Source organism: Fundulus heteroclitus, chromosome 10 (assembly GCF_011125445.2).
Source record: "Fundulus heteroclitus isolate FHET01 chromosome 10, MU-UCD_Fhet_4.1, whole genome shotgun sequence".
NCBI lineage: Eukaryota > Metazoa > Chordata > Actinopteri > Cyprinodontiformes > Fundulidae > Fundulus > Fundulus heteroclitus.
In genome coordinates, this window is record NC_046370.1 from 28,013,659 (window position 1) to 28,025,693 (window position 12,035).

The window sequence follows — 12,035 nt, forward strand, 5'->3', positions numbered from 1 at the left end:
TCCATTTGAGGTTATCACAAACCCTTGACGGCCGATGTTGCTGCCAAGGATGGAATAGTCCGTTTTTAGGTTTGGGGTGAATAGAATAGAATAGAATAGAATAGAATAGAATAGAATAGAATAGAATAGAATAGAATAGCCTATATTGCCCATCAGTGGGGAAATTCAGATGTATTTTCATTGTGAAACAGTATTACCTAAATAAATGGTATCATTATTTGAAAACTATTTTGTTTTTACCAAGTTTATCTTTCTCTGCATGAAAAAAAAAACAGAAGAAATCTCTAAGGCGAAAGTTTTCCCATCTCCACTGTAAGTTTAGGCATTTAGAAGTCACTTTTTACGGGAAAATACTGACCTCTAGTGGAGTTCATAAATATCGCAGGTGGTGTTTTTTTTTATGCCGCCCGGAGATACTTCTGATATGATACGGCATTTTATTGTGTAAATCGTGACCTATTTGAAACTGTGTTGTGTTAAAGAATGAAAACGCGTTTGTATTTTGTAAGGAAGACAGCTGTTTCCTGTTTCTCTGGGGGTCACCTGTCTATGGAGCGGCCCTGCCCTGAGAACAGCTGCTCTGAAATCTCTCCCCTCAGGGATTTTCCGCCTTCTCCCACCGACAGAAACACCTCCCTGCGTGCACTGATATGATCAAAACCTTTCCATCCTCACCGAACAGCGTCTGGTAGTTTCCTCTATAGGAAACATTGTGTTTTTTGTTTTCTTTTTAGCGATCGCCATGGGAGAGATAACAGCGCCAAAGAGCTTCTCAGAAGTTATAACTCAGATATTACAGGAGGTTCCGGCTGCCAGGAAGAACCTGGTTGATAACCACAGCAACCTTCTCCGAGTGGCAGATTACTGCGAAAACAACTACCTTCAGGTGAGTGAAGACCTCTCTGGGCAGAGAATGTCACTGGGTGGGCAATGCTTTGACTTCTGCATGCCTTACTGCTGCCACAGGCGGATGATCCAACCAAAGCTGTGGAGGAGACCAAGGCTCTGACCACCCAGGCTTTAGCCAGTGTCACCTACCAGATCAACAACGTGGCCAGCACCTTGCTCAGGCTGCTGGACTCCCAGGCCATGCAGATCAAGGACATGGAGTCCTCCGTCAACCTGCTGTCACTGGTGAGAAAGGCTTCACAAATACCGAAGACAGCTCTGTTCTGTTCTGCAGCTCATTTGCAGAGATGAGAACATCCAACAGTTGATTCATTCAATTGTGAAGTGAGAATTTAGACATGCGTGACAGATTTTTGAAGTGTTTATTCTTGCTCATTGCTCACAGCTGATAAAAATCCTGAGATCTGTTTCTTAGAAAGTTACAAAAAAGATTGATTTAATACAGAAATACATACCTGGTATGTCTGTGTACATGGTCTGGGCTCTCGCTGCAGGAATTACTGCATCAGTGCAGGATGACATGGAGGAGACCAGGCCTGTAGCTCTGCTCAGATGTTAGGAGAGCTTGCTTCAGTAACGGTCTCCATCTGCATGTTTGTGTCTGGTCTCATCTTCCTCTTGACAATACTCTTAGATTCTCTGGGGGTCTAGGTCACTGGACCTCAACCAGCTTCTTTTTATTTTTTTATTCTATTTAGAAAATTAATTAAACTCTTCACCATACGACTTCAAACATCTGAATAAAATAGAGCAATATGAAGAAAATCTTATTTTACCTGCACCCTAACACAAATAGTTAAGCCAATAATAACTTTAAATATTTAACTGAACACTGAAACAAAAGTCGGAAACAAAATCAGCAGCTGGTTTACCAACAGCTATGTGAACATTTCTCTAGCTACACCCTTCATTTCATTTCTAAACATCTATATCAAGTACAATGAACCAAAAAAAAGTATTTAACCCAGTTCATTATATGAGCTTCACATTGTGTCTTTTACATGTTTCTAAACACAGTAACTGATCTAGCTTTTTTAATTTCTTTCTCCGGACTCTTTCATAAACTGTGTCTGTACACAGAAACACATCTCTCCAGTTCTTTAGTTCTGAACCTTGATTTTACAAATATTTCACATCCTTATAAATTATAATTACTTAACCTTTTCTCAAATGTCTTTTGGATATTACTTGGTAAACATGTTGCATGAGCTTTGAAGATCAGTTTCAAAATGCCATAATAAACTAAATCACTGAATTTTAAATAACTAATTCAAAGAATAATGGATCTGATGGATCTTTATATCTACTTACAATTCTTATTGGCCTTTTTTGTAACATGAATGTATTTCCCCATATTCCTATTTCAATAAGTCAGATATGGAACAATCAACGAATCATATAATATATATAGTGCATTTTTATTCAATCAATCTTTGACTTTATATAACACAGCAATTATTTTAGCTATATTTGTTTTTACACCATTAATGTGTGATTTGCAGGAAATATTTTCATCAGTAATAACACCCAAAAACTCATTCTTTCAATTGTAGTGCCTTCTATATCCAATGATAGTTCAGTATTTCTGCCACTATCACCAAATATCATGAAATAAGATTATTCAAGATTAAGGGATAGTTTATTGCCATTAAACCACTGCTTATTTTTTCCAGTTCTAGTCCATTTTTTAAATGTTTTTTATTGTCTGCTGCATTAAAAAAAGTTTGTCATCTGCAAAAAAATACACTTTAACAGTTTTAATACGTTAACAATATCATTAATATATCATATAAACAATTTAGGTCCCACAAATGAAACTCTTTAGTGGGATTTTGCTTCACACCCCTCTCCAGGCTGCTGTTGTCCCTGTTGCGTGTGCACCATTTTCTACCCCACTTTTTCCTTCCATTGTTACACTTATTTAAAGCTCTGTGTGAACAGCCAGTTTATTGGTGTAATAACCATTGTTGTTTTCCCCTTGAGGAGGCCACCAAGTTTGGGTTTCCATTATAATAAAAGCCACTCCTCTTAATAATCTAATTTACTGAGGTGTACTTCAGTTCTGAGTGATAAAAAAATAATAAGGGCAATGCATTAAAAAAAATGCCAATAAAAAGATTGACATCAGTAGAAACCTGGTGGAGACAAACGGCCCCAATATGATCTGAATGAGTTTTTAAAGTAGGAGTAAGGAATGCACAGTAAATACTAACTTTATGAAAAAGAAATAAATACATAAATGTTCTCCTCATGTTTTCTGACTGTCTGAAAAATAACTGAACAGATGCTGCATTTTTGCACATATTGTTTTTTACACACTGGTTTATGTGGCAACTGTAGCTTTAAATCTAGATTTAACAAGCAAACAGCAGTGTGTCTGTACAGAAGCTGACTGCAGGCCGGCTGCCTGAGCAGATAGCCCGACTAATTAAACATTGTCATACTTGTTTTACTCTCTCTCTCTCTCTCTCTCTCTCTCTCTCTCTCTCTCTATCTATCTATCTATCTATCTATCTATCTATCTATCTATCTATCTATCTATCTATCTATCTATCTATCTATCTATCTCTATCTCTATCTCTATCTCTCTATCTCTCTCTAGAAGGAATAGTATTCCTTGGATGCAGGGTTAAAAAACGACTTCCAAATCAAGCTGTTCAATTTATAGTTTTGCCCAAGTCTGTGCATCAAAATAGCAATCAATAAAGAAAATATCTTACATTACTAATGCCGCTTTTAAAGCTGCTGTTTTTCTATTTTTAAAAAAGATTAGCAATTCAGTCAAATGATACATTCTTACCTGGTTGTGTTGTTGACGCTGGGTTCTGATCCAGGCTGCTGCAATCCACCTTGAGAAGGTGGCCAGGAGGGAGATCGGCACCTTCACCACACCCAAAGACAAGACCCGGACCAAGACCCTGGCCCCGCCCCCTTCGGGCAAGGAGCCAGAGGAAGGTTACGTGAGAGTTCCAATATCATACACCATCCTGGACTCTGTTGGACACTATTTCCAGGTGAAGTACATTTTAGTTTGAGAAATGGTTTCCCAATTTTCATAGTTTTGTCACTTTCAGTCATCTTGTAACCGCCCCCCCCCCCTCTCTCCCCACAAGGCCCAAGATCAGCAGTCCAGCAAGAAGACGGAGAACAAGGAGACGACTGAAGAATCTTCAGCGTATGTTGTGTTGTTGTTTTACTGTTACCACTGATTCACCTCTCCACCGTACCAAGACTGTTCACAGCCTACTCCTTCTTCTGTACAACAACTGTTAATGTATTTTACTGAGATTTTAGGTGACCAACACAGATTAATCCATAACTGTGAAGGGAAAGGAACATGATCCACAGTTTTCAACCAGAACTTTGAAAAGTGTGGATGGATTTGTACTGAGTTAATATTTTGTAGAACAACCTTTCCCTGCAGTTAGCGATGGAGGGTCCTTCAGCTTAGGTCTCCACTATCTTCAATCATCAGACACTGAGGAGATTACAAGGAGAGCATCTGGACTTTGACTAGGCCATTCTCACACATGGCTATGCTTTGATCTAAACCACACATCATGACTACGTTTAGGTTTGGGTCTTCCAGTATTGCCCTAGCTTTAGCTCCCAGTTTCACCCATCTTGACCCATCTCATCCTTAGATGTCCTGTCGACACATTCTTCCACTTAGGCAGTGGATCTCCACAGCTCCTCCAGCACTCTCAGTGATTTGTATAATTGTTTAAGGGTTGTGAATACCTTGGCTAGGCGCTGTAGTGATATGTTCTGGGGGCAGAGTTTTGGTACAGTTTTCTGATAACATCTGATCTAATTGGACAGGATCTAGAGGTCATGACTGCTCTGGTTTTGCTTTGCATCAACAGGTCCATCCACGGCATCGCTGTCCCTCTACCATCTGTGCCCACTAAGCCCACAGAGAGCAGCCTGCCACCCCCTCCTCCCCCTGTTGCTGCCACAAACCTGCCTTCTCCTCCTTCCTCGATGGACACTGGCCTCCCCCCTCCACCCTCCTTCCCCTCCCCCTACGATCTCCCCCCACCTCCTCCTCCACCAGCCATCAGCCTGTCAGACAACAGCTTCCCACCCCCTCCTCCTCCTCCTCCTCCTGCTGCGAGCAGTACCAGTCTGCCTCCCCCCCCTCCTCCTGTGCCAGGAGGTGTACCCCCTCCTCCTCCTCCCCCAGCCAGTGGTGTGCCACCACCCCCTCCCCCACCGCCTCTGCCCTAGCTGGCTGGTTGTGATCGGTCTGGGTTTTGCCATTAGAGGAAGGAGCTAAAGGAAAGTGCGGAGGGCCGTGTGTTTGCAGGTGTACGAACCCTGAGCTGCTTCATTTGTGATTCGTGCCGAGGCGTGAGCCAGAAATGACCATTTATCTGGCTTAGAGAATCCCTCCTTCAGCTTTCTGTGCTTACCAAAGAGCAGCCGCAGAGATTGGCCCTACGTGCCCTGACAGCACCACCACCACATTCCTTAAAAACAAGCTGAAACAGGGATTCCTGCGTTTCAGTCATCACTGTTTTCATCATACTGTATGGGTTTTTTTTTAGCTTTCCTGTGACGTCCGTGCCTCGTCATAACGGGCGATACTTTAAACTGCAGAGGTTTGTGGCTCAGCCGCTGCAGCGGTCACTTTTCTGCTGGGTAAAAGTGATTATAACTCTGTAACACTGCCGGCTTTAAGCTCAGTGTGCTCTGCGTCTTTAAACAGGCCACCGAGGGTGTGAATGGTGTGTTGCAAGTCCCACTTAAAATCTCTATAATTACATGCATTTACTGTACCTTGACTGCATCTGTTACGCTGTACTGTACAAATAAAGACTTTGACGCAGATAAATATCAAATGGATTTTTTTAGATATGCAGATTTGAAGTTACCACAACATTATAGCATTGACATCTAAGAGATAAGAAGTAAAAAAAAAAGCCTTCTGAGAGAACATTATGGGGTGTTTTGGTAATAGTTTTCATGCTCAGTTGAAGATTTTAGTTTTCCTTTTAGGATTTCTATATACCATGTTTACAAGAATATAAAATCCTATTCAGCAAATTAGAAAGTTGTTGAAAAGTTCATTACTTCCAGGAACTCCATCACATTATATAAATTAATTTTACCAAGACTGATGTTTTCAAGCCTTTATTTCTGTTTTCATGATTTTTCCCTGTCATGTAATAGAAACACGACATTTAAGATTAGAAGATTACATCAGGCTGGCATAAACTATTTTGAATCCAGAAATGTGAGCTTAATAAAAACGATATTTAATATCTGCTCATAGGTGTTTTTCAAAGGTGCTTAAAATCGGACAAATGAGCGTCATCGGAACGCATGTTCTGATTCACTGAATATGACTCCATACAGAGTATTCACACCACTTGAAGTTCTTCATATTTTGTCCTGTTAAAACCACAATCAAGGTTTATGTGAAAAACACAAAGTAGTACAAACTGAATTCAAAAATGATACATTGTTTTCAGGCAGTTTTATACATAGAAATCAATTTGATGCACATTTGTGCCCCCCCCCCCCCCCTGAGTCAACAGCTGGCAGTCTTTTGTGGTACGTCTCCTCCAGCTTTACACATCTACAGATGGATATTCCTGCCCACCGCTCCTTGCAAAAAGGCTGAAACTCAATCAGATGGAGAGTGTCTGCAAACAGAATTTTAGAAATCTTGCAACAGAGTCTTAAATAAATTTAGGCCTGGACTTTGACTGGTCCATCCCAACGCTCTAGTTGTATGTTTGGGGTTCTTGTTCTGCTTGATGGACAAACACTGTCTCAGCCTCAGATCATTTGGAGATTCTAAAAGGCAGTTTCGTCTAGGACTGCGTGGTTTTTGGTAACTGCAAAATGGCTTTTTAATGCCTTTGTTTCCACAATGGTGTACTCAGTATAAAAGGCCACATGGGCCAGATTTGTAAAGTAGGCAACTAATAATTGTCCTGTCAACAGTTTCTCCCACCTGAGCTGTGGATCTCTGCAGCTCCTCCAGTTATCACATGCCTCTTTGCTCCTTCTCTGGTTATTGTTCTCTTTGCCAGGCGAGTCATTTTTTTTTATGGGTAGGCAACTCCACTCCTCAGGGCTCAGCGTCCCTGAAATGATGGCATCAATAAGAAGCTCCCACAGGGGTGAGTATGTTATTTACTGATTAGAACCAGGCGTTTAAGCAGGGACACATCTATAAATTGTTTGCCACCTGCGCTCAGGGACTGAAGTTGGCAATCTCCGGTTTGATTTGGTATGTTTGCAGAACAGAGCTCTGGGAGGCGTTCACCGCTTGGGATACTGTTTTATTGTCTTTTCCTGCTTTAAACCTCTCCACAGCTTCTGGTCTGCTGTGCTCCTTGGTTTTCATGATGCCTCTGAGGCCTTTAAAGAACAGCTGGATTTATACTGAAATTTAATTACCCTTTACTGTGTTAACTGATCAGGTGACCTCTGAAAGCTGTTGGTTGAACTAGATTTTATTTGGGGTAATCAAACACAAATGCATGCCACACATTTGGGATTTTAACTGTGAAAGATGTTGAAAAGTAAGTATCAGTTTTACTTCCACACAATTATGCAAGGCATTGCGTTGGTCTGTTACAAAAAATCCTAATAAAAAACAAAACTGTGTTTTTTTTAATAGATCCAGTTTAACAACATTTTGCTATCGGTAAAGATTCATCTGCGATATCTTCTCTCTTTACACTGAGCGCAAATATCAGCTGCAAACTACTTTTATTTAATAATAAACACGACAATTCTTATAGATGCTGAATTAAGGTTTCCAAAAAGTTAAAATGAATGAGTGATCAATTTGGAAAACTGGAACAAAAATCAGCTTTTTTATGGAAACTGCTGTTTAATAATCACTTACATTAGAAACTGAAGCATTCACAGTTTTTAAACAACAGACAAATCTTAGTTTAAATATAACCATTTAAAACCACCTCAAATAAAATAAATATTAAAGGAAAAAAAGGGCTCAACAATGAAGGATAGACGGTACGACGTACCGTCCTTTATTATAGCGCGAGGAGAATGAGCAAAGAGATGTGTTGTGCTCTCAGGAAAGAGCCTCTCATAAAGAGTTTGCCTGCTTGCTTTAAAGACGTTGTGTCAGTGTGACTGTGTGGTGTAAGCAGGTGGTAAAGAGATACCTTTGAACTCTCATGTTGCCCATGTGATCATGAAAGTGTCTGACAAAGTCTTGTTTTGCTCTCAAGGTTTTTCAAAGGAGGTCAGTGACATACTGACCATACACATTTCTTCTATTTTATTCAGGTCTCTTCCTGCGGTTGGGGAAGTACTTCCTCAGCAATGATTATCGCTCTTCCTCATTTAGAAGTCCTGTTTTGAGTTTAGGGATCACTCTGCTGAGATCTTTTGCTTTGTTAGCATGTAAGTGGAGTCATCAGCCGCTGTTGTCAGGCCTAAACATACATATACATATATTCATAGTACATGTAAACTCTGTTATAATAATCATCTGTATATTATGCTATTGTACATATCTGTAAAACTCTATTTATAGTAATATCCATCTGTATATTATATTCAGTACATATCCAGCTGTAAATTTAGTTTGAAATACTAGTTATCTATATATTATACTCATAGGACAAATCTATCTGTAAAATTCTGTCTATAATAGTATTCATCTCTATATTTATTCAGTAAAAATCCATGTCCTGTACTTATGGAACCATTGTTTATCCTGCACCTGCTGCTATTGTACTTTTGGTTACACCTAAACTGCATTTCGTTGCCTTGTACCTCTGTAATGACAATAAAGTTAAATCTAATCTAATCTAATCTAATCTAATCTAAACGTCCAGACCACGACGACCCGCTGCCATCATACGATGAAGACCCAGCTAAAGGACACCGCATCGTTCTCCTCTTCCTCTGAAAACTTCCAGACTGCACAATTTAAGGTGCATCCAATGCCACGTTCATTGGTCATCTAGCTAATAGATAAATTGCAGACTATAATAATGTAGACTATGTTGTATGCAACATACTATCATGTTGCATACAATTCCAGGAGCAAAGTTGTTCATGCATTTAAAAACGTTCTAAGAAGGAATATTTTATAAAATTCTCAAAACGTAATAAATTGTTTTTTTGCTTGAATTCTGCAGGAGTGCCATCGTATGGGCTTTTGGTCCAACACTTTTAAAGCTGCTTCTTAACACATCATTATTTTGCATGTATTAACCACTTTTAATAAAATGAATTACAATTTTGACCAAACTACACGGCAGTCTATTTACAGCCTTCACACCGGTGTTACTCTTCTCTGAGCCAGTTCACATTAGACTGACCTTTAAAATGCTGATGGGATTGATTTGGTGCATCAAGGGTATGCACATCATTTTAAATGTTTTTATGTGTATTTAGGGTGAATTCCATTATTCTTCCCCCGTCCACTTCTTATGTTCCTTGGCAGCGGTTTGAAAGAGTAATTTTAATTTTCCACCAATGCAATGCGGCACTCTTTTCAGATACTGGTACATCCTCAGCAGTTCCTGATTCCTCTAATCATACAGTATGTGACTTCATATGGCCACATGGATTAAAGTTTTTGTTTTGTTTTCATGTCCAGTGTCTTCACACTCCTAGAACAAACTTTGATGTATCTTATTAAGAATTTATGTAACAGACCAATGCAAATTAGTGCATTTCTGTGAAGTGGCTGCATTGTACTTTACTTTTTAAAATGTGTTTTTTTACCAATACAAATGTGAAAAGTGTGGTGTGTATTTGGATTTATCTGCCTCTACTGTAGTAGACCTAAACAAAATCCTATAGAAGTAATTATTTTTCAGAATAATTTATTTATCAGAATCAGCTTGTATGTAATTTATCAGTATCAATTAATCAAAGCTGTTCTGGTTCTGGCCTCAGATGTTTGTTAGAGAACATTAGTGAACAAACAGTATCAGGATGACCAAAGAACACAGCAGACAGGTCGGAGAAAAAGTTAAGAAGTGTAAAGCAGGGTTAAGTTAGAAAACAACATCCCAAGCTGTAAACATCTCTCAAAGCTCTGTTCAATCCACCATCTGAAAATCAAAGTCACAAATCCATCAAAACATGGTTGTCAACCTAAACTGAAAGGCCAGGCATTGAAAGCATCAATGGGACAAAACTGCCAAAAGGTCCACGGTGACTCTGGAGGAGCTGCTGAGATCCATGGCTCGGGAGAGAGAACCTGTTGACATGCAAGGGTTAGTTGAGTGTAAAATCTCATCGTAATAGAAGAGTGGCGAGAAGAAAGCGATTGTTAAAAGAAAGCCATAAGAAGACAGAGCTCACATGTCATCTGGTCAGATGAGACCATAATGAAACTATGTAGCCTACATGCAAAACGCTGTGCATTTGGGACAACCAACCCTGGACACACTGAAACATGGCGGTGGCACCATCATGGAGAGAATATTCTTTTCTTCAGCAGAGGCAAGGAAGCTGTTAAGAGATGATAATAAGTTAACCTAAATCATGTTGAGAATGCGTTTGAAAACCTAGAAAATGATGTTCACTAACGCTCTCCATTTAACTGTGCTAAGCTGGAGCAATTTTACAGAGAAAGGCAAAAATCCAGTCTCTGGATGTGGAAAGCTGGTAGAGGCATCCACAAATGAGCCAAAGGTAGCTGTAAGAAGCCTGGACTCATGGGAGGTAAATGGAAATGCAGATCATACTTTTCAGATTTGTATCTAATTTATGTTACTGTTTCCTTCCACTTTACAGTTGTGACCCACTGTATGTTGGGAATCACACAGAACTGCAATAAAACAATCTGAAGCTTCTGGTTGTGACCAAATTTGGTAAGGTTTAAGCGCTTTGACCACTTTTGTATAGCACTGCACAGCCGGTGTGACACAGAGTGAACACACCCCGCTGTGGCTGTGTCTTTAAGCATGACAGCGCTGCTGTAAATGTCACACTGCACCTCCTTCAAGTGACACATTATCATTCGACAGAGACTCCCAGCTTTGGACAATTTCTATGTACGTTCGGGATTTTCAAATAAGGTAAGATCAGCTTTTACGGCAAACCTTTATGTGTATTATAGAATTTCCCAGATGCCAGTAAATATATGATAGAGACTTAAGTTCACATGTTGCTAGAAGTTTTAAAATGAACAACAGATTTTCAGGATGAACAGAAAGTTTTTACACCAGATGACGTCGGTTTTTATGTTGCGTTAAAAACGCCAAACAAACCAGCTGAAACATTTCTTGTGGAAAACATCTGAACATACATGTGAGGGAAACGTTGCCGGGCCACTTCAGGTCATAATCACTTGGCTGGACAGTCAGCATGAAGAGCTCCAGATAATCCTTCCAGGATTTTATGAGCTGAGATATAAAAGCTGCCACAAGGTGGCTTCTGTTGTTTGTCTGGATTTTATTTCCCATATGAGATTTTAGGAAATATTAAATCTATGAACCAAATAAAAAAACTTTCATTTTGCTCATCAGGTTAGTAAAATTGTTCCTTTTTATCTCTCAGTGATGCCAGCAGGTCGACTTTCAGTCCAGCTGTGACTGAAGAATGATTCAAATACTGTAAGTTGTCCAACAAACTCAAGCTGGAAGCTGCCTGTGTCCAAGCTTTCCTATGGGAACGTACCTGTCTAAATAAATAAAATGATTTGTTTCTAGATTCCCAGTCATAGCGATCACCATTGCAGCCATACTCTTCTGCTTTTACTATCAAGTGAAAAGGAGGAGGACACAGGGTGATGCCACAGCAACAATGCAAGTCCAAGCAATTTCCATACCAGACGATCAGGATGAGACGGACACACATTCCAACCTATACCCTCCACGCTACAGCACTGTGGATCAGCCACCTCCGTACTCACAGGTGAGCAGAAACATGTTTAGAATTCCCCTTTTTGATTAATAAAGTATTTTGAATTGAATTGAATTGAATTGAATTGAGGCCATTGGTTTCATTTGTGAGCAGAGAACTCAACCTAGAACATAAAACATATTCTTCAGGAAAATAGATCTTTATTTTTTTATTTTGGATCTGAAAAAGGTTTTCTGATTTTTTTGTCTCAAAGTAAAATCAACAGTAGAACAAATAAAGGTAACCAGTAAATCTTGGAACTGTACTTT

At 39.6% G+C, this 12,035-nt stretch overlaps 1 protein-coding gene and 1 long non-coding RNA gene across 2 annotated transcripts; both read left to right on the forward strand.

Annotated features, from left to right (window-relative positions):
• Nucleotides 1-416: 416 nt before the first annotated feature.
• On the forward strand, nt 417-5,746 carry abi3b (ABI family, member 3b). Its single transcript, XM_012876099.3, has 5 exons — nt 417-886; nt 967-1,134; nt 3,744-3,923; nt 4,023-4,084; nt 4,776-5,746. Exons 1-5 carry the CDS (start codon nt 743-745, stop codon nt 5,137-5,139), a joined length of 918 nt encoding a protein of 305 aa, XP_012731553.2. The 5' UTR covers nt 417-742; the 3' UTR covers nt 5,140-5,746.
• Nucleotides 5,747-10,886: 5,140 nt separating this feature from the next.
• LOC118564390 lies at nt 10,887-11,682 on the forward strand. The gene is made up of 3 exons (XR_004931831.1): nt 10,887-10,940; nt 11,422-11,477; nt 11,574-11,682. It is a non-coding gene; the product is annotated as an uncharacterized LOC118564390 (long non-coding RNA).
• Nucleotides 11,683-12,035: the final 353 nt, after the last annotated feature.